The sequence below is a fragment of the Carettochelys insculpta genome, chromosome 1 (assembly GCF_033958435.1).
Source record: "Carettochelys insculpta isolate YL-2023 chromosome 1, ASM3395843v1, whole genome shotgun sequence".
Classification (NCBI taxonomy): Eukaryota; Metazoa; Chordata; order Testudines; family Carettochelyidae; genus Carettochelys; species Carettochelys insculpta.
The window spans coordinates 205,890,052-205,912,706 of NC_134137.1; the positions used below are offsets into that span (position 1 = coordinate 205,890,052).

General features: G+C 48.7%; 1 protein-coding gene across 2 annotated transcripts in view; it reads right to left on the minus strand.

Moving 5' to 3' along the window:
- The window catches only part of EPHA6 (EPH receptor A6), a 1,072,121-nt gene that overhangs the window by 129,888 nt on the left and 919,578 nt on the right, over window positions 1–22,655 (minus strand). The window contains exons 14-15 of one of the 2 annotated variants that reach the window (XM_074998361.1): window positions 13,437–13,498; window positions 6,940–6,979 (exon numbers count right to left, since the gene is read on the minus strand). In XM_074998361.1, coding sequence (XP_074854462.1) covers window positions 6,947–6,979; window positions 13,437–13,498 — 95 coding nt within the window. In that variant the 3' untranslated portion in view covers window positions 6,940–6,946. Of the gene's footprint in view, window positions 1–6,939; window positions 6,980–13,436; window positions 13,499–22,655 lie in introns of those variants that run through there. The other variant, XM_074998351.1, reaches the window with a different exon arrangement.

The following is a 22,655-nucleotide window of genomic DNA, read 5'->3' on the forward strand; positions in this document are numbered from 1 at the left end:
TGGGTCCTGGGCTCCTTGTCCAGCTGTCCCACCCCTCTGATGGAGCTGCTGTAAGGCAGGGGGCTGGGGGAGGCAGAGGGGGTTCAGAGGCACATCCTGACCCTAGGTGTCACTCCCTCAGCTCCCCTTGATGGCTACCCCCACCCTGGACCCAAGGGACAGCCATGTCCTGGGGATGCCCTCAGTGCAGTCTCCCGTGGTCCAAGCATGCTGGACCATGTGGCACGATGGCTTGGCAATGGTGAGGCTCGTGGTGGACCCCCTGGGAATGGGTTGGTGGGAGTGGAGGGAGGTTTCGGACATGGGGGAGTCCCTGCCTGCGGAGCAGGTGGGCTGGGTGCAGCCAAGCTGCCTGAGGGTCTTCCAGCACACTTGCATGGCTTGTGGGGCTCTCCACAGAGCAGGGTGCCAGATGTCAACTGCAGGCATGGCTGTGGCCCCAGGCCATGTTCTGGGATGGGCCATCTGGGGTTGGGCTGTCACGTGAGGGCCTGGGTGTGCCTCCCCCAGGGATGTGCCATGGCTTGCGCTTATCCGACGTGGCCTCAAAAAGGTTGGGTGATGCCTGAATTGAGGTGGCCTGGCTGCTGTCGGCAGAGGGCAGCTCGATTATGAGGGAGCCCTCTGCGACTCATCCTCAGACACGACAACATCATCCTGGCCGATGGGCACTGTAGCTGGACCTGCCTCCCACTCTGGTGTGGCAGGAGGCTCTGTCTCCTGGTGGTGCAGGCGAGGAGGTGTCATTCCCCACCAGGAGGTCCTGCAGTTTCCTGAAGTAAGGACAGCTGGCTGGGGCCTGGCCGGACCAGTAGGTGCTATCCCAGGCCGCCATGTAGCCCTGCTTCAACTCTTACTTTGCACCAGACCAGCTTGGAGGTCCAGGAAGGGTCGCCTTGGGCAGCCAGGTCATGGGCAAGGTGCATAAAGGTGGGGTCATTCCACTGATGCCTGGTGGTGGCTCCAGGAGGTTCTGGAGCTCTGGCTCTGATCAGAATGGGGCCCTTCATTTTGGAGCCTGGTCAGCTTCCTGGGTGCCCTTGGCCAGCTCCCTCGGGCTGCCCTGGGGGCGTGGGGTGTTGGCTTGCTGGCCATCACTCAGACTTGGGGCTCGGTGGGAGATGCAGGGGCTTGGTGGAGTGTGGCAGGAAGCCCAGCATGTGCTGCCTGCCTCCACACTCTTAGCTTCCTGCCACGGGGTCTCTGGGTACTTGCAGCTATGAAAGCAGCCAGACCCAGAGACCATAGAGCCCCACTGGGGCTGCCTGGAGTGTCTTCGCATTCCAGCTGGCTGCTGCCATGGCAGACCACTTCTTCCAAAAGAAGCGGTCCATGAGCATCTACACATGCTTTCGTCCAGAAGACTGTTCTGGAAGGTGATCTTCCTTATTTGGGAGCGAAGAAAGGAGTCTGGAAGATGTGGGACTCCACAGACATAGACGCTCCACAGATCTTCCAGAAGAAGCCAGAGCTCTTCCAGAATATTGAGCCAGTGTAGAAGTGGCCACAGATGACCATAATTTTTCTGGGGGGGAATGAAAGAGTCAACATGGGTTTTGAAAAATAAATCATGCCTCACCACTCTACTAGAATTCTTTGAGAAGGTCAACAAGCCGATGGACATGGGGGATCCAGCAGATATAATGTACCTCAATTTTCCTTCACAAAAGGCTGTTAAGCAACATAGCTGTCATTGGATAAGAGGGAAGGTCCTCTCATAACTGGTAAGAAGATAGGAAACAATGGGTAGGTCAGTTTTCAGACAAGAGACAGGTAAATAGATGTGTCCCCGAGGTATCTGTACTGGGGCCAATCCTATCCAACATATTCATAAATGATCTGGAAAAGAGGTAAACAGTGAGCTGTCAAAATTTGCGGGTGACACAAAACTCAAGACAATTAAGCCCCAAATAGACTGTGAAGAGTTACAAAAGAATCTCCCAAATCTGGATGACTGGGTGACAAAATGGCAGATGAAATTCAATGTTGATAAATGCAAAATAATGCGCTTTGGAAAACGTACTACTAACTATACTTATAAAACAACAGGGTATAAATTATTTATTACCACTCAAGAAAGTGGTTTTCTGGAAACATCCAGTCAATGGGTAGTGACAGTCAAAAAGCAAACTGAATGTTGAGAATCATGAGGAAAAAAGCCAGCTGATAAAACAAAATCTATCCTATTGCATCTATACAAATCCATGGTACGCTCACATCTTGATACTGCAGGCAGATGTGGTCTCCCGATCTGAAAAAATTATATATTGGATGGGAAACTTTTCAGAAAAATGCAACAACATTTTAGGGGTATGGAATGACTACCATATGAGCAGAGATTAATAAAATTGGGACTTTTCATCTTTGAAAAAGTGGTAACTAAGGGGTAATATAATAGAGGTCTTCAAAACCATGATTGGTATAGAGAAAATCGATAAGGAAGCAATATATTTATTCTTTTTCATAACACAAGAACTCAAGATCACCAAATGAAATTACTAGGCAGCAGGTGTAAAACAAGAAAAGGAAAAAATGTTTCACATGACACAGTCATCCTGTGGAACTCCATGCCAAAGGATGTTATGAAGGCCAAGACTATAAAAAGATTTAAAAAAGAACTAGATAATTTCATGGAGGATAGGTCCATCTATGGTATTAACCAGTATGGGCAGAGATGGTGCTCTAGCTTCTGTTTGCCAGGAGCTGATAATGGGTGACAGTGGATGGATCACCTGATGATTTCTTGTTCTGTTCTTTCCCCCTGGAGCACTTGGCAGTGGTCACTGTTGGGAAACAAGTCACTGGGCTAGATATACCTTTGATCGTGTACCACCATTCTTATGTTCAGGCTTTACAAGTATCTATGGAGCCTGTAGTTTTACAAGAAAAGAAATAAAATAAGGGCCAGATTAGTCTTTTTCAAATGGAAAGAACTCTAATTTGCCCGAGATGGAAGGTGGGAGAGCCAGCTTTGCTGCATCACTGAATCCCAACCAAGGGTGCAATGTATGGCTTGCTATCAGATGATTTCTGGGTAACTCTACATTGCAGTGAAAAAGCTGGTAGTGGCCTGAGAAAGGTGACTTAGGGTTATCGAAATCTGGCTAGGGAGTTAGAATTGCAGTGTAGACACTGGGGCACGGTCCCTCTTCCCTCAGGCTATGTCTACGCTAATCGGCTACTTCGAAGTAACTGGCACAACATCAAAATAGCACGTGTTGCGTCTACACGTGCCGTGTGCTATTTTGATGTTCAAATTGACGTTAAGTGGCGAGACGTCGAAAGCGCTATTCTCATCAGAAGATGGGAATAGCACCCTACTTCAACGTTGAACATCAAAGTAGGGTGTGTGTAGATGATCCACATCCCGCTACTTCGAAATAGCGGGGTCCGCCATGGCAGCAATCAGCTGAGGGGTTGAGACGTGCTAGCCAGCCCCTTCGGGGCTCTGTGATCTCTGCGCCCAGCAGTTCTTAAAGCCGCTTGGACCTGGAAACCCCGTAGCAGGAAGCTGACAGCGTGCATGCAGCAGCCGTGCCATGGGGTGTCCCTGCACAGCCCAGAGGGACACCGTGGCAGCCAGCCAGCCCCCAGAGCTCCCCCTCTGGGCCATCTCAGGGATCCCAGGCTTCCCGCCAGCGGGGTAGGAAGCGGGGCCCCTCCTGGACTGACCCTGAGCTCCGTGACCTGCTGGGGCTCTGGGGGGAGGAGGAGGTGCTGCACATCATGGGGAGCAAGCGGTGGAACGCGGAGGTGTTTGCCCAGCTGGCCGAGGGCCTGGCTGCCCGGGGTCACCCTGCCCCCACTCCTGACCGTGTCAGGAGTAAGGTCAAGGATTTGCGGCAGGGTTACGCCCGGGCCCGGAACTCGGCCGGCCAGTCTGGGGGTGGCCCCGCCGCTCGCCCCTATTACTGGGAGCTCAGGGCTATCCTGGGCCCCCAGGGCACCTCCTCCCCCCCAGCCACCCTTGATACCACGGACGACGAGCCCCAGCCGGCCTCGGAGCCAGGGTCAGGTTCGGAGGCCAGCCCTGCCCCCCCTGGGCTAGAGCCGGGACCCTCCATCCCAGCCACCGAGTGGTCCAGCGAGGAGGGGAGCTCATGCTGGACATCCCGTCCCGCAGCGCCAGCCGGGTGTCTGCTAGAGGGGTATCTCCTGATCCTGGCAGTGCACCATTGGGTACGTACCCCACAGGGCGCAGACCCCCTGAGCATGGGGCGGGGGCACCACTTGACCGGGGGCCCCCCACATCCCCACAACACCCCAGCCTGACACGGTCTGGGCACACCATGGCCCAGGGACGGTGCCACAGCCACCAGTGCCCAGCAGCACCTCCACCCACGGACAGTGTCGTGGTCCACACCCGGTGGGAGGGGAGAGGGGTGGACCACTGGAAGGGGCCACCCACAGGATTACTGCATGAACCAATGGGGGATGGGGGTGGGCCACGGGTCAAGGCTGGGTACTCACAGCTTCCCTTCCTCCTTTCCCCCTATTTCTGCAGCCGCACCATCCGTGGTCCCAGACAGCCCTCCAAGACCACTGGACCACCAACGCCCAGGGTTGCCGCCTGCACCGGGATGGGCCCACCCCTGCTGGGGCCACTGCCACAGCACACATGACCTGGAGGTGGCTGCGGCCCTCCGGCGCCAGGCGGACCTCATGGAGTGGAAGCTCCAATTCAAGAAGCGGGAGGCCTCCTGCTGCCGGGACGCCTGGCGGGAGTTTATGGCCATCTTCAACCGGGTGGCCAACACCTTTGAGAAGCTGGTGGCCCGTCTGCCCCCCGCGATGTCCTCCGTCCTGCCCTCCCCGCCACCCCGCCTGCTGATGTCCTGCCTGCTGCCCCGCCTGCCGCCCCACCCACCAGCTCCTCAGGGCAGGAGCCACCTGGGGCTGAGGACCCGCCTCGGCCATACCTCCCTGTCCTCCTGGCCCCCAGTCGGCCTTGCCGGGGACCCCGGCTGAGAGGGGGACCGGCCAGCTGAACGTGGCAGAGCTCGCGCCCTTTCACCCCTGCCCCAGAATGATGGGCTGATGTGTGGCCTTCCCACATCTCCCCCCTGTACATAGTTGTCCCCACCCTGTATATAGTTATTTATAGTTGACCCCCCTGTACCTAGTTTATTAGAGATGTTCCCACTTGTATACAGTTATTATTATTGTTATTTGAATCTGTTTTATTTGCTAATATTATTATATGCTGAAAAGAAGCAACATTTTTGTTCCTGTAAATAATAATGATAGTTTCATTTTTCCAAAAACCTGTGCCCCGTGTGCTTTTGGTGAGGGTGGGGCGTGGGTGCTGGGGCGGGGTGCAGGGATGGCTGGGGGGACGCTCACTGGGCCCCCTAGTCAAAGTACTCCCTTAGGGCCTCCCGGACTTTGACCCCGTCCTGGTGGGCCTGGCGGCTCGGGGTGGCGGCTGGCTGGGGGGTAGGCTGTTGTGGCCTCCTGTGCCCAGCCCTGCATGAAGGCCTCCCCCTTGCTTTCCACCAGGTTGTGGAGTGTGCAGCAGGCCCTCACAACCTGGGGGATGTTTGGGAGGCCCAGATCTAGGCGTGCCAGGAGGCAATGCCAGCGGCCTTTCAGGCGCCCAAAGTCTCGCTTGACCACTTGTGGGGCATGGTTGAGTTGGGCGTTGTAGCGCTCCTGGCTGTCAGAGAGGTGGCCTGTATAGGGCCGCATAAGCCAGGGCTGGAGGGGGTATGCCGCATCCCCCACAAGGCAGAGGGGTACGGTGGTGGTATCCCCCAGAGGGATCTCCCCCTGGGGGATGTAGGTCCCCGCCTGCAGTCGGCGGCATAGTCCCGAATTCCGGAAAACGTGGGCATCGTGGGTAGAGCCAGGCCAGCCCACATATACGTCCTGGAAGCGGCCATGGCTGTCAACCATGGCCTGCAGGACCACAGAGTCGTAGCCCTTCCTGTTGATGTAGCACCCACCACTGTGGTCTGGGGCGCGGATGGGGATGTGGGTCCCATCAAGGGCTCCAAAGCAGTTGGGGAATCCCATGGCAGCGAATCCCTCGATGGCCATGTCCAGGTCCCCAACTCGGACAACCTTCTTCAGCAGCAGGGCATTGAGTGCACGCACCACCTGTGGGGAGGGAACACGGGTGCCTGTGAGGGTTTGCACAGTGTGACCCCCTCACCCCAGGCCCCCCACACCCAGCCCCCCTCCTCAGCCCCCTCCCCTGGCACCCCTCCCCAGTGGGTTCAGCCCCAGTCCTCCTTACCTCCATGAGGACAGCCCCGACTGTGGCCTTTCCCACTCCAAACTGCTGGCCCACGGAGCGGTAGCTGTCTGGAGTGGCCAGCTTCCAGACAGCTATTGAGACCCTCTTCTCGACAGGGAGGGTGTGCCGCATGCGGGTGTCCTGGTGCCTGAGTGCGGGGGTGAGCCACTGGCAGAGCTCCAGGAAGGTCTGCCGGCACATGCGGAAGTTCTGCAGCCACTGGTCATCATTCCATTCCCCCATAACCAGGTGCTCCCACCACTCAGTGCTGGAGGGGTAGCTCCAGAGTCGGCGGGGCACCCGGCGGCGGGGAGCAGGAGGGCCCGATGGTCGGGGGCATCTCCTGGTGCTCCTGGGGAGGGCTCCCATTCCAGAAGCTGCTGGATGGCTGCCCAGGCAGCATCTAGAAGGGCGCCTGCTCTGCAGGAGGCGTCTTGTAGGGCTTCCAGCTGCTGCTGGACGTCCATGTCTGCAGGCTCGAGGTCTGCGAGGCTTGTATCACCAACACAGGGCTGCTCATGTGGTGCAGGCCGAGTGTGTTTGGGAGGGGCCCTTTGAGAGAGCAGCTTGCAGCTGCCCCAGAAGGGCTAGTCTGCTCTGTGACCCGGTCCGCGGGCTTTCCTGGCCCCTTATTTCGAAAGAGGGGGCTTGTGTGTGTGGACGCTCCGTGTTTCCTTCTGGGGCAGCTCTTTTCGATGTTCCCCAGCACTACTTCGACATTGAACGTCGACGTTGCCAGCCCTGGAGGACATGTAGACGATAATCATCAAAGTAGCCTAATTCGATGTTCTTACTTCGAAATGGGCTACTTCGACGTAGTGTCCTAGTGTAGACATAGCCTCAGAGTGGGAGAATATGTAACCCAATAAACAACTTGGCCTGGGTCCTGTGAGTTTGTGTCAGATGATGTGGGCCAACTGTGTGCAGTGTAGACATACCTTCAGAGGCTAGGAACAGGAGAAGCATGGCATTCTGCTTTCATAGGTATGAGGAGACTAGATTATCCATTGCCCCCGTCACCATGTACAGTCACTTAAACCAGTGACCAATGGTTGTAATGCACTACCAAAGCAGAAAGACAGTGTTTACAGCTACCTTGCATCACCAAGATGAACACTCATAACTGAGTATAACCACAGCTATTCGAAGCACCCTGTACTGACCTGAAAAAAGGAAGTTTTGCATTGGTGTGGATGTGCCTGGACAAGAACCAGAGGTCACAGAGGACCAGAGTCTGACCAGCTATGTAACTGGAGGATTCCCTTGCTGAAATCCCTGCTTCTTCCTCAGAATACCCCACCCTCAGTAGTTACATTAACCTTAAATAATTGCTTGGCTCCCACCCCCCCATAACCTACTTCCCAGGTGAATTTGTACAGGATATGAATGGAAGAGTGAGGCAACATACCACAATTAAATGCAAATTGATTACTGCTATAATCATGTCTCTTAAAGAACAATTTACGGTACAAAGCAATTAACTAGAAGTCTGATCTGATTTAATGTTGCTGTGTCCCAATTTGCTATCTTGGTGCACTAATTATTGATTAGCACATTTCAAAAACCTAATGGAAATAAAATACGGTAGTTAAGACTAGCAACTCTGAGGCGGGGGGCAAGGGGAGCACCACTGCATGGGTTGCCAGAGAATCGAGATAAAAGCTCTCTGAAGGAGGGTTTCTAATCTTTTTTTCAGGGTTCTAGAGTCCTTAGCCAAGCATAAATGCAAACAAATCTAAAAAGAAAATCAGCCTCTGGCTACATTCTTTTGTGAAGCTTAAATCCTTAAAATGAACAAAGTAACTGAGCAAACTTTCCCCTGATTTTTAAGCTCACATGAATATGTAAGTCACCCAGTGTTTCTTACAGTTCTTACCTAAACTAGGCTCTGCTCCATTCAGTTGCTTCAGACAGAGAGGCCCTACTAGCTGGGACTTTGAAACAAACTGATGCGTTATAACTCAATAACCCCACGCTACCATCTAGACAGACATGGAGGAAGTGAAACAAGGTTCAGAGACCCCACCTAGAAGGCACCAGAAGACATACACCCCACATCCCAACCACCTGATAGCCTGTGCTGATGAAAATGTTGCTATGCTGCTGCATTGTAGAGAGCGGACATGGTCCACCTGCTAACACACTGGAGAGGGAGTTAACTCCTCATTCTCCTTCTGGCTATGCCACTGACCTGGTATGTGATCTTGATCAAGCCATGTCATTTCTATCTTCCCACATGTAAAATTAGGATAATACCTCATTTGTAAAGCCCATGAGAGCTGGTACTTCTGATTAGTGAATCAAGTACCTGTGTGGTGTCTCACTGATCCGTTGGAAAAGATGATGTAGAAGAAAATGAGCCATGGAGTTACCAAAACGAGTTAGGTTTCTGCAGTGATGTGCCAGTTTCTAAAAGCTATTTTATTCATCGCCTAGATATACCAATCCTATCCTTAAACCTCATCAGAGCTGCTCTGTGCCATACCAACAAGCCTGAGCAAGATTCTGTTTTGGCTAGCCGCTTCTGCATTCCATTCATCCCTCTTTGGTACCTACTGATATGTCCTCTATCAATGAAGCAACTCAGCTTTTTAAAATTTCTCTCTTCACAATGTCCTTGGGCATAGGGTGGTAATAGTATTCTAGTTTTAATAGTGGAGCGCTGACACATAAAGTGACTTGCCCAAAATTATACTCTCTCTCTCTCTCTCTCTCTGTGGTAGAACAGAAAATTATATCTGAATTATATCTGGATCCCCCAGTCCTGGACTAACACTAATCACTGGACCATCTCTTCTCTCTCTGGTTACAGATCACTTTCTTTATCAGGAGCATAATTAATGGAGAAAGCTCTGTAGTCTTCTCTCTGCAGGCAGGATACTCTAGGATGGATGCTCCAAATTCCATTCCAGGAGAGGCAGTGACAGAAATTGGGCCATGAATCCTCTTCACTGGCCAATGCTGGCACTGGTCTAAAATTATGGAGGGTGCAGCAGCTGCCCAAAACCTGGGGGACATTCAGGAGGCCCACCTCCAAGTGTGCCAGGAGACAGCGCAACCAGCCCTTGAGACGGCCGAAGGTGCGCTCCACCACATTTTGAGCGCGGTTTAGCTGTATGTTGAAGCACTCCTTGTTGGGGTTGGGATGGCCCATAGAGGGCCGCATAAGCCAGGCCTGGAAGGGATACGTGATATCTACGACCATGCATGGGGCAATGTGGGAACACCAAGTGGGATTTCCCCACCATGGCCTGCAGAACTGCAGAATGGTACGTTTTCTGTATATATACTGGTCCCTGCTGTGTTTCAGGCACAGATTGGGATATGGGTCCTGTCGAGGGCACCAAAAGAGTTCTGGAACCTGAGTGCTGCAAAGCTGATGATGGCCACAACCAGGTCCCCCACACGGATCACCCTCTGCAGTAGCATGGTGTTCAATACCTGAGTCATCGGCATGGAATGGAGGACATATGCACCCATGAGGGAGTGCAGAGTGTGCCAGGGCCCCCCTACCCGCCCCCCAGGCCTCCCACTCCCCTCATGTTCCCTCACCCCTAGGTCCCTCCAGCTCCTGGCCCCCAATGGGCCACCTTTCCTGGGCTCCCCCTCCCTCCAGGAGTGCATACCCCAAGCTTCTTTACCTCCATGACAACGGCCCTGACTGTGGCCTTGCTTATGCCAACCTGGTGGCCCACAGAGCAGTAGCTGTCTGGAGTGGCCAGCTTCCAGACAGCTATCACGACCCTCTTCTCGACAGGGAGGGCATGCTGCACCCGGGTGTCCTGATGCCGCAATGCAGGGGCTAGACACTGGCAGAGCTCCAGGAAGGTTTGCCACCTCATCTGGAATTTCTGGAGCCACCTGTCATCGTCCCCTTCTCTCATGACCACAGGTGATCCCACCACTTGTCTGCCATGCAACCCCATCCATGGTGTTTCCTGGCCCTTTCTTTTGCAAGAGAGTTTGGGACAGTGTAGATGCTCTCTTTCGAAAGAGTGGGTAGCCCTTTTGAAAGAGTGGATCAGAAGCACCAGCCTCTGCTCATGTGTGGATGCTATAGTTCGAAAGGGCACCTTTTGATTAGTCATTTTTGAAAAGGTGCCTTTTGAAATCACGTTCTAGTATAGACATAGCTTTTGTCTGCACAGCCCTTATTCTGAAACACCTATTTCGGAATAAGTATCAGAGAGGTAGCCATGTTAGTATCTTCGAGAACAACAAGAAATCCTGTGGCACCTTATAGTCTATAGGACTTCTTGTTATTTTGGAATAGGTGCTATTCCTTGTAGAATGAAGTTTACCAAATTTTAAATAAGCCATACACTATTTTGAAATTATTACAAAATAGCAGTTGAATTGTGTAGATGCCTGCACAATTATTTTGAAATAGCAACCATTATTCTGAAATAACTTTGCTGTAGAGGCACACCTGGAAAGTCCAGTTGGTGGTGCAGCGGGGCTAAGGCAGGTTCTCCGCTTGGTTGCACACAGCTCCTCTAGGCAGAAGGGCAGCCTTCCACCCTGGAGAAGCCTTTCTCCCTGTTGCCACTAGATCTGCAGCAGGGGGTTTAGCTGGCAGAGGCACGTGCACACAGTTCAGCATCCACATTGATTCATCAGAGCACTCATGGATTGTCTTTTGGGGACTAAGGTGCCATTTTTTTCAGGTTTGGAGAAGGTATGGATTGAGGGATGTGGTGGTAACAAGCAGGGTAGTATTTTTGGAGGAGTGCTATGGTGGAGGATATATTTAGATTTTGTATTTTTATCCTTTAGCTACATGTAAGAACATGCAGAACTATAGAAAGAAACTCTTTCATACAAAGAAATATAGATTTTGTGAAGTTCACCCAGATCTTGCCACATAAATGGCCCTTTGTACAAGTAAAAAATGTATTATCATTCAGAGTTAAACTTTTTCTGTACTTCTTTGCATCCTCACAAAAGCATTTCAAAGTTCAGACAAGAAATCTGCAGGAAGTAACTATTTTTAATGAGGCAAACTGATATATTTTAAAATTAGACACAGTCAGTCACTTGCTTTGCTAATTATTAACAGGAATGCCAATGAAATATCTATAATGATTTCAGAAGCTGATGATTATATAAAATGCCTTTTGACAGTATTTTAAATAATAAACAAAATCTACAGTGAGAATGAAAGCTGGAAAATAATATACTCTAAAAACCAGCTGCAGAAAATAATGACAAGCACATGCCCCAACATTTGGCCTAAAGATATATTTGGTGCAGTGTGCCCATCATTGCTTCATAATAACCTCGTAATTTTAATGATGTCAGCTTCTAACAATACTGAGAGTACATATCCAGAATAGCATGTTAGACCCCACAGCTGTGCACAGAAAGGTAATTGCATTGAGGATTTCAATTTGAAATTGGGGTTCATTCTAATTTAGAACAACCCCCCAAATTCAAAGTTCTCTACAAAAATGGAAGGGACCACCCACTCAGAGAGACAATTTGCCTTGGAAGCCCAGAGGTCCCCCAGCTTGGAGGCAGTCTGGCAAGTGACTGACAATGAGCCACTGAGGTGAGCTGCTAGGAAACCTGATAGAGGCATCCCTGGCAGAGCCTTTTGAAATCTGTCTGCGTTTCTCAAGGAACTTTGTCAAGATCATACTGTCTGTGAAACAGTTCAGTTCTGACAGATCATTAACTGCTGATGAAAAATTGTTTCATCTGATTTTTTTCTGAGCAGTTCTAGCAGATACATCACAGTGTTACCTGAGCTTGATGGAAAAAAGAGTGCATATATGTTTGGGACTGGGGGAGGAAATGGGAACTTCTGAGTTTCTGAATACAGTGATTAGAAAGCAAATAAAGACAGAGCAAAAATATAGGGGAATGATCAAAATGGAAGGAAACAATACATAAAAGCATCTTAAGTAATGGCTTGGCTATGTTTTTAAGGTAAATCCCTCTTCCCAACAGACACCCCATCTTTTCCTGGGATGACTATTACCATTCATTATTTCCTTGCCTTCTTCTCAGAAACCTCAGCCCTTCCCTGGTCCTTTAAAAATATAGTTGTTAAGATTTGCTGGTTGTTCTGGCCACATTACTCCATTTCTTCTTGGCTGGCTCCCTCGTCTCCACTGTGCATCACATTCAAGATTCTCACACTTGCTTTTCAAACCATTGACCTCTCTAACCCTCCCTCCTTATCTGTTCATGTTCCTCACCTCCCCCAGCCTCCCACATCACAGGTACTGCCAGCTTTGATTCTCTGCTTATACACTCTCCCACAAGTAAGTTCACACTTTCTTCCACCTTGCTCCTTAAACATGGCATACCCATTCTCCGCTAGTCCACAAAACCACTTAAGCTTCTCCTCCAAATCTCACTTCTAGACCAACCTTTATTATGATGGCAACTAATAAGGGCTAGGTAGAGGGCCAATGGGACTTGCTGATATTTATACACTTAAGGCAAATTTTAAATAATTCAAATAGTTATCTTGAGCTTGTCAGTTCCTTGCTGGTTTTGTAGGGTCTCTTAATGGAGGCTGGGCTTAAAGTGAGTGTATTTTCACAAGCTGTCAGAGCCCTCTGTTATTGTTGGCAGAGGGCCCTCTCTGACCTTGGAGGCAGCCCTTTCATGCTTCCACCTCATTGATTAAAAGCAAATTCAAATGCAAACTACTTTCTGTGCTTTCGACCTCCCTTCCTTAATATTCACAGGGTGACCTTTAGGGGAGAAAGGTTAGTGCAGAGACAGTTCACCAGTGAACTGTTTTCTAATTCAGCTTGTTAAAAGCAAGTAACCTTAAATAATTATAAATCAATTACTATGCCTGCTGTAAATTTCCCCAAGCAAAAAATTATAACAAAGTATTTCAGCCTGCGATTGAGCAAAATGAACAGCTTCCATAAGGCAAGGCATTTGCATTTCAATTTATCTTTTCCTTCATAATAGCACCATTTTCAATACATTTGGCTAAATATGGGAACTGCTCTTGTAGAATAAATCAATTATATTCTTAAGTTTAAATCTTTTTTTTCTCCAGTTATGCTCTATGTATCACTGTACCTAAGAAATGCACCCAAGGGAAAATGCTTCTATTCTTCACTAAAAATCCATGAATAATATTATGTAAAAATAAATTTATGATAGATGATTTAAAATCTTAACTTAGTACAACTTATTATTCAAATGTCATAAGAAAATGACACCTCACCCTCAGAAAGGAGTCAAGAGATCCATTCTCCATATATTCAACCACAATCATTACTGGTCTGCCTGCAAAGACAGCAAAGGAACACATTAGGATTATAGCTATAGTAAGGGTTTGTTATATTTCCAGCTGTTGCAAATAGATTATTTTCATTATTTAAATATGTAGCTCATTTTCAAAATCATCTTCTACAGCACATATACATGTCATTGGTTTATTATGCCTAAACAATGCTTTCCTAATACATATTTTCTTTATTTGAGGCACTGAAGTAGCTGACTGCATATAGTTCATTTTGCTGTATTTTCTTTAAAATCATTCATCTAAACTCCTCATTATTGTACCCGTTAGTGGGAGCAGTACTGTCTTTAACATGAATGTGTAGTTATTACAACTATATTTCATAAAAAATATGCCTAAAACACAAAATCTGCCTGTCAAAAAATACACGTAAGCCAAAAATTTGCATCACCCTATATACCACAAAGGGAAGAAAACACTCTCTCCTTTATGATGCAAATGCTAAACCCAAGCACAAACAGTGCTATGATGTTGATCTCCACCAAGCAGTGGGCAAATGGTGATGTCATGTGTGTCATCTGTATATTGCTGACACTTGAGTCTATGTTGTCCTACTAGTTCTTTTAGCTGTTGTACATAGATGTTGGACAGCACCAGAAAGAGAATAGATCCTTGTGGGTTCCAGAAGTGAGAATTCTATGTTTATTGTGCAGCGCTTGTTCCAATGCTATTGTATGCATGTGAAACCTGGACAACATACAAGTGTCATTTGAAGGCACTTGAACAATATTATCCACGCTGCCTCAGAAGAATCCTAAATGTCTTTTGGAAGGATAGGTGCATGAACACTGGCATCCTGGAAGAGTCGAACATGATCAGCATTGCAACCATTATCATTCACCAACAACTTTGCTGGATTGGTCATGTGTTTTGGATGTCTGATCAGTGCCTCCCAAAACAGATTCTGTTTTCTGAGTTGGAGGAAGGACAAAGGCGCATTGGGGGACAGTGGAAGTGAGATAAGGATGTGCTGAAGGCACACATGAAAAAGTGCGGCATCATTATCAACACTTGGGAGAACCTTGCCCAGGACCGTCCCCAGTGAAGAACAATAACCTGTGAGGGGGTGGCACAATTTGACAGGTCTCACCACAGTGCAGACGAGAGGTGGAGAGGAAGAACAGAGTGTCAAAACTGCCCTGTGCCCCTCCAACAGCTACGAACACCTGCCCCTTCTGTTATAATACCTGTGACTCACACATTGGATGGTGACATGAAGATGTCCTACTCGCTTTTGAGTGACAGCCACAATGATGTCTATGTGTGGATATGACTCTATGGCTATGTCTACACTAGCCCCAAACTTCGAAATGGCCACGCAAATGGCCATTTCGAAGTTTACTAATGAGGCGCTGAAATGTATATTCAGCGCTTCATTAGCATGCGGGCAGCCGCAGCACTTTGAAATTGATGCGCCTCACCACCGCGAGCTCATGGGAATAAGGGGACTTCGAAGTAGGTGGGGTCCTTTCAAAAAGGAGCCCCGTTGGGATGAGCTGCGCGGCGGCGAGCTGCGTCAATTTTGAAGTGCTGCGGCCACCCGCATGCTAATGAAGCACTGAATATGCATTTCAGCGCTTCATTAGTAAACTTCGAAATGGCCATTTGTGTGGCCATTTCGAAGTTTGGGGCTAGTGTAGACACGGCCTATGGCTGAATCTGATGGACTCCTCAAACCATTTAGGGACATTACCCATCTGAAGGGGGGTTACAGATTTTTCAGGGGAAGTAGTATCTACGATCAACCATCAAATGCTGCAGAGGTCCAGGAGAATGAGAATGGACAATGACCCTCACATGACAATGGACAACTGCTTTCTATCACACAAGAGCAGGAGATCACCCAATGTTTTTGCTAACACAGTTTTCTGTCTTGGTTTGAATCCAGATTTTGCCATGTCTGAACTTGTACACAACCTTTGGCTCACTTCTGTAGGAGCTTCTTGGAGCTTGCCTCCTGTTGACACTGCATGGTCAATAGCTAGATGCAACACATAAAGGGCAGGTTCCTTCATTGTTGGTTGTACTGTTGTGTTTTTGAAAATGGAAGAGAAGATTTCTTCCCTGAACGAGGCATTAACTCTGTGGGTCATTTTTATCTTGCAACATGGCAGACCTTCACTCTGCTCATTCATGGAGGCATTGTGAGGGATCTCAGGCCCAAACTCAGGTCCAGGGATCCTTATGCAGCTCTCAGGTCATAGCTTCCACCCAGAAGTTCACCTCCATTCCTTATGCAGAGAATTTGAAATATTTGGGTTTTCTTCTGAATCAGAACAAAAGCAAAGTCTGAAAAACTGAAACCCTCTGCAAAATGGAATTGCCTTTCTCCATCCAGATCTACTCTCCTCAGAAGAAGGCTTCTTAGCTACTTAAAGGGAAGGTACACTGGAAAAGGAAGCAAAATTTCATAGTTATGGACACTACAGAGATAGCTGTGCTAGTCTATACGCTATCAAAACGAAAAAGCTGTCCAGTAGCACTTTAAAGACTAACAAAATAATTTATTAGGTGATGCCGCCCTGCATCGTGGCAGACGCAGCCTACCCCTCTGCAGGCCTGGCTCATGAGGCCATACACAGGGTGCACACAGCCTAGCCAGGACCTTTTTTAATGGGCAGCCGAACTGTAGTTAGTTCTCTTTGGGCCATACACCTTTCTAGGCTCAAAAATGTGTTGTTTTACATGTAATTAACATTCACATGGGTCAAGAAACACCTGTTTTGATTGGTAGCACACAAAGGTCATGATTTGCTAAAAGCACCTGACATGCAGCTGTGGCATCTTATAAAGGGTGTATCTACAATACAGCTCTGTTTCGAAAGGATGGCTTTCGAAACAGAATGTTAAAAGATGGCCTTTTGAAACGGAGCATCTACACATGCTAACAGGGACTGAAGGTTCGACCCGTCCTTTTGAAAAGCTCCCAGTGCACTTTGGAAAGAGAGCATCCACACTTCCCAGGATGCTTTTTTGAAAGAACAGGAGCATGAAGCGCCGTGGGCAGGGTCGCATGGTGGATGAGCACTTCCAGGGCTGCCGCCCACCATCCCTTTAAAGGCCCCCCTGCCCCGGCGAGCACACACTGAGAGCCAGCTACTCATCTCCAGGCACTTAGGAAGAGGGCACAGAGGAGGTATCCCGGACCCTGAGCAGCGTCTCCCCACCATCAAGGCCATGGCCAGCGCACTGACCGCGGTCCTGGCTGCTGCACACCAGTGGCTCCGGGTGGCCACTCTAATAGCCACCCTCATGGAGGCCATCCTCAGGGCGCAATGTCCCCACCCGGTTCCCCCGGGTCATCCGCTGCATGTGGGGCTTCCCTGCAAGCACCGACTGGTGGGACCGGCTGGGGCTGGAGGCCTGGGGCAACAACCAGTGGCAACAGAACTTCAGGATGACCAAGGGGACATTCCTGGAGCTGTGCCACTGACTCACCCCAGCCCTCCAGCACCAGGACGCCCGCCTGAGGCCGGTGCTCCCCCTGCAGAAAAGGGTGGCCATTGCCCTGTGGGACCTGGCCACCGCGGACAGTCACTGATCCATCAGCCACCAGTTTGGGGTGGGCAGGGCCACTGGCAGGACTGTCCTCAATAAGGTAAGCCATGCCTGGGTCACACCTCGACCGCAAATGGTGGGGTGGGGGGTACCCTGGCAAGGGGCACCATCGGGAACTGGGGAGGCAGCCCCAGCCAGGAACAGGGGCAGGGACGGGCAGGCACACAAGGGACAGGTCAGGGATGGGGATGGGTGGGCAAGCCGCAACCCACCCCACACTCATGAGCAGGCCCCCCCATGCCCTGCAGGTCATCCAGGTCATCAACAAGGTGCTCCTGAGGCAGCTGGTCTGCGCTGGGGACCTAGATGATGCCATCCCTGGCTCCTAGGACTTTCAAAAACTGCAGTGCCTCATTAGCATATTTTGAACCTGCTCATTAACATGCCCCTTTCGAAAGGAAGGGGCATGTGTAGACCCAGCCTTTGAGAACGTTATTCAGCCAGCTATTATGCAACCACTTTATATCAGCCCCATCTAAGTTGTATTTGCCCTGTTTATTGATAAGAAGCTCATGCAAGACTGTATCAAACACCTTACTAAAGTCTAGGTATACCATGTCCGTCACTTCGCCCTTATTCACAAGACTTGTTATCCTAGCATAGAAATGAGGTATAAATTTGCATATTCCAATTTCTAAAGCACTTCCCTTTATTTAATGGGAAGAGGGATTCTTTCGAAAATGGGGTTTACTTTCGAAAGAGCAGCATCTACACTGTTTTTTTCTTTCGAAAGAAGCTCTTTTGAAATTAGAATATGCAAATAAGGGACTGAATATGCAAATTTCACCTCGTGTATACCTCTTTCGAAAGAGGAATGCAAGTGTAGACACATCCAATTTGTTCTTTACAAATCCATACTGGCTGTTACCCATCATCTTATTTTCTTCCAGTTGTTTGTAGATTAATTCCTTTATTCCTTTCTTCATTATCTTTCCTGCTGCAGATGTTAAAATTACTGGTCTGTAGTTTCCTGGGCTGCTCTTATTCCCCCTTTTTTACCTGGGCAATATGTTTGCCCTTTTCCAGTCTTCTGGACTCTTCCTGGATCTCCATGCCTTTTCAAAGATGATAGCTAATGGCTCAGATACCTCCTTTATCAGCTCCTTGAGTATTCCAGGATGCATTCACTCAGGCCCTCATGACTTGTGAACATCTAATTTTTCTGAGTAATTTTTAACTTTATCTTCTAAACCTACCACCTTTCCACTAGCATTCAGTATGGTAGGCATTCCTTCCTCAGATTTCTTGGTGAAGACCAAAACAAAGAAGTCATTAAGCACCTCTGCCATTTCAAAGTTTCCTGATAGGCTACGTGTACACTACAGAGATCTTTCGAAAGAAGCTCTTCTGGAAGATCTCTTCCAAAAGAACATCTTTTGAAAGAGAGCATCCATGCAGCTCCCTCTCTTTCAAAAGAACAGGCCAGGGATCAAAAATAAGGACTGTTCTCTTGAAAGAAGGGCCCTGCAGAGTGTCTACACAGGTTTTCTTTGAAAAGAAGCTTTCGAAAGGGGGCATGCTTCCTGAAATGGGAAAGGAAGAGTGATTTTGAAAGGAACACCACATTCTTTTGATTTACTTTCAAAAGAAAGCTTTCCATGTGTACATGCTGCATGGGCTCTTTTGAAAGAGCCCCCTGCTTTCAAAAAAACCTTTTGAAAGAACTTGCTAATATAGATGCAGCCATACTGTTTTGCCCTCCTCACTGAGCAGTGGGCCTACCCTGTTCTTGGTTTTTCTCTTGCTTCTAATATATTCATCAAATGTCTTCTTGTTACCCTTTGGGTGCGTCTGAACTTGCATTCCTCTTTTTCGAAAGATATATGCAAATGAGGCAAATCAAAAATGCAAATGAGGTATAAATTTGCATATCTGGCACCTCATTTGCCTATTCCCATTTTGAAAAAGCTTCTTTTGAAAGAAGAAGACCAGTGTAGACACTGCTCTTTCAAAAGTAAAGCCCCTCTTCAAAAGAACCCTTCTTCCCATTAAATAAAGTGAAGAAGAATTCTTTAGAAGATGGGTTTACTTTTGAAAGAGCAACGTCTACACTGGCTTTCTTCTTTCAAAAGAAGCACTTTAGAAATTGGAATATGCAAATGAGGGGTCAAATATGCAAATTTACACCTCATTTGCATAGCTCTTTCAAAATAGGAATAAGTGTAGATGCACCGTTTATGTCTCTAGCTAGTCTGAGCTTGTTTTGTGTTTTTGCCTTTCTAATCTTGCCCCTACATAGCCGTGTTATTTGCTTATATTCATCCTTTGTAATTTGTCCTACTTTCCACTTTTTATATGCCTTTTTGTTTTTAAGATCATGCAAGATCTTCTGGTTAAGCCAAGGCAGTCTTTTGCCACACTTTCTCTCTTTCTTACATAGCAGAATAGCTTGCTTTTGGGCCCTCAATAGTGTCCCTTTGAAAGGCTGCCAACTCTTCAGATGGTTTTCCTCTTAGCCTTGCTTCCCATGGGTCCCAGTTCTCTGAATTTACCAAAATCTGCCTTCCTGAAATCCACTCTCTATTTTGCTGTTCTCTCTACCATGACTTAGAATCCTGAACTCTAAGATTTCATGGTCACTTTCTCCCAGGCTGTCTTCCACGTTCAAGTTCTCAATCAGTTCCTCCTTATTTGTTAAAATCAAATTAGAACAGCTTATCCCCCAGTGGTTTTTTCAACCTTGGAAATGAAAAAAAAATGTTTTCAGTGTGCAGTCCAATAACTTTTTGGATAGTGTGTGCTTCACTGTGCTAGTTTCCCAGCATATGTCTAGGTATCACAGAATCACAGAGCTGGAACGGACCTCAGGAGGTCATTTAGTGCAGCCCCCTGCTTCAAGCAGGATCAATCCCCACTAAGTCATCCCAGCCAGGAACTTGTCAAGCTGGGACTTAAAAACCTCGAGGGATGGAAAATCTACCACCTCCCTAGACAATGTATTACAATGCTTCACCACTCTCCTGGTGAAGTAGTTTTTCCTAATATCTAACCTACACCTATCCCTCTTCAACTTCAGACCATTAGTCCTTGCTCTGCCATCTGACACCACTGAGAACAGTTTCTCACCCTCCCCTTTAGAGCTCCCCTTCAGGAAGTTGAAGGCTGCTATTAAATCACCTCTAAGTCTTCTGTAAACTAAACAAGCCCAAATCCCTCAGCCTGTCCTCATAGGTCTTGTGCTCCAGCCCCTTAATCATTTTTGTTGCCCTCCACTGAATCTGCTCCAGCACATCCACATCCTTTTTATGCTGGGGTGGGGGGGCAAAACTGCACACAATATTCAAGATGTGCTGAACAGAGGGGAATAGCTACTTCTCCAGATCTGCTCGAAATGCTCCTCTTTATGCACCCTACTGTGCTGTTAGCCTTCTTGGCTTCGTGGGCACACTGTTTACTCATATCCAGCCTTTCATCCACCAGAACCCCGAGGTCCCTTTCCATCGTACTGCTGCTGAGCCAGTCGGTCCCCAGCCTGTAACAATGCTTGGGATTCCAGGTGCAGGATTCTACACTGCTCCTTGTTGAACCACATCAGGTTTCTTTTGGCCCAGTCCTCCAATTTATCCAGGTCCCTCTGGATTCTCTCTCTTCCTCCAACATATCTACCTCTCCCCCTAGTTTTGTGTCATCCGCAAAATTGTTGAGGGTGCAACCCAGTCCCTCATCCAGGTCATTCATAAAGATGTTAAATAACACTGGCCCCAGAACCGAGCCTTGCGGCGCTCCCCTTGAAACCGACCGCCATCCAGATATTGAGCCATTGACCACCACCCATTGGGACCGACCATCAAGCCAGCTTTCTATCCATCTTATAGTCCAAGGATCCAATCCATATTTCCTTAACTTCTGGACAAGAATGTTGTGGGAGACCGTATCAAAAACTTTACTGAAGCCAAGGTATATCACATCCACTGACTTCCCCATGTCCACAGAGCCTGCTACCTCATCATAGAAGCTAATCGGATTGGTCGGGTGGGACTTGCCCCTGGTGATTCCATGTTGGCTTCTTTTGATCACTTTCCCCTCTTCCAAGTGCTACAAAATGGATTCCTTGAAGATTCCCTCCATTATTTTCGCAGGGATTGAGGTCAGGCTGACCGGTCTATAGTTCCCTGGATTGTGCTTTCCTTTTTTAAAGATGGGCACTATGTTTTCCATTTTCCAGTCATCTGGTATCTCCCCTGATCTCCAAGAGTCTCCAAAGATAATGGCCAAAGGTTCAGCAATGACCTTTGCAAATTTCCTCAGTACCCTTGGGTACATCAAATCCAGACCCATGGATTTGTGTACATCTAGTTTTTCTATATAGCTCACAACTTGTTTCTTCTCCACAGATGGCTGCCCACCACCTTCCCATACTGCATTGTCTAGGACCGTCATGTGGAAGTTGACTTTGTCTGTGAAGACTGAGGCAAAAAAAGCATTGAGTACTTCAGCTTTTCCTACATCATCTGTCACTAGGTTACCTCCCTCATACAGTAACGGCCCCACACCTTCTCTGATAACCCATTTATTGTTAACATGCCTGTAGAAACCCTTCTTGTTACTCTTCACATCCCTTGCCAGCTGCAGTTCCAATTGTGCCTTCGCTTTCCTGATTACTGCCCGGCATTGTCCAGCCATATGTTTATACTCCTCCTTAGTCAACTGTCCACATTTCCATTTCTTGTATGCATCCTTAGTTAGATAGTTAAAGTCCTCCATTACCACCAAATCCTGTCCTTTGGATAATTTTGTTAGTTGCTTAGAAAAAGTCTCATCCACCTGGATAGGTAGTCTTAGTAGCCCCCTAGCACGACATCAGACTTGATTTTTTACCCCTTTTAACCTAACCCAGGGGTTGGCAACCTGCTCACTTTAAGGAGTCATTTGTGGCTTCTGATGCTGACTCCTCTACAGCTCCAGAAGCTGTAATGTAACAAGTGGCAGAGGCGGCTTTGCCTCACAAGTTGCACATGCTGCAGGGGACCAGGCACAGGTAGTCCCTTTCCCCCACCTGGACTGCAGGGGGGTAGGAGAAGGGGTGGAAAAAGGAGGGGTCAAGAGGCAGCACATGTGGGTCCTGGGCTCAGGCAGTGCAAAGGCTCTGAGCTAGACCTGGACTGGGAAACCAAAGGGTGGTGTGTGGGGGGAAAACAAGAACCAGGGCTGTGGGGGAGGTGGAGAATGGCAAGAACCAAGTGCTGGCAGTGAGGGCCTGGGGCTGCAGCAGCTCTCCGCATCAAGGTGTGTATTTGTGACACAACCCTTCCTCCCAGCATAGCTGGCAGCTGGGCCGGGGCTGGGGAGTGCACGGTGAGTGGGCCAGGGGCTGTGGCTGCTGGACAATGGCGTGAATGCAGGTCCCCCCTTCCTCTAGCCCAGGCAGGGGGAAGAGCTCCAGAGCTGCTGCAGCAGGAATATGGCTGTTTTCTCCACCCCGTCCTTTTACTCTTCCTCTCCCTCAGGAGCCCCGCCATGATTCCTCACTCCATCTCCATATCTGAGTGAACTGGTGCATGGTGCGGGGAGGTGGTCAGGCTATGGGCCCCTTGGTGCCACATGGCTCATGGGGCAGGGGAGACTGCAGCCAGAGCATGCAGT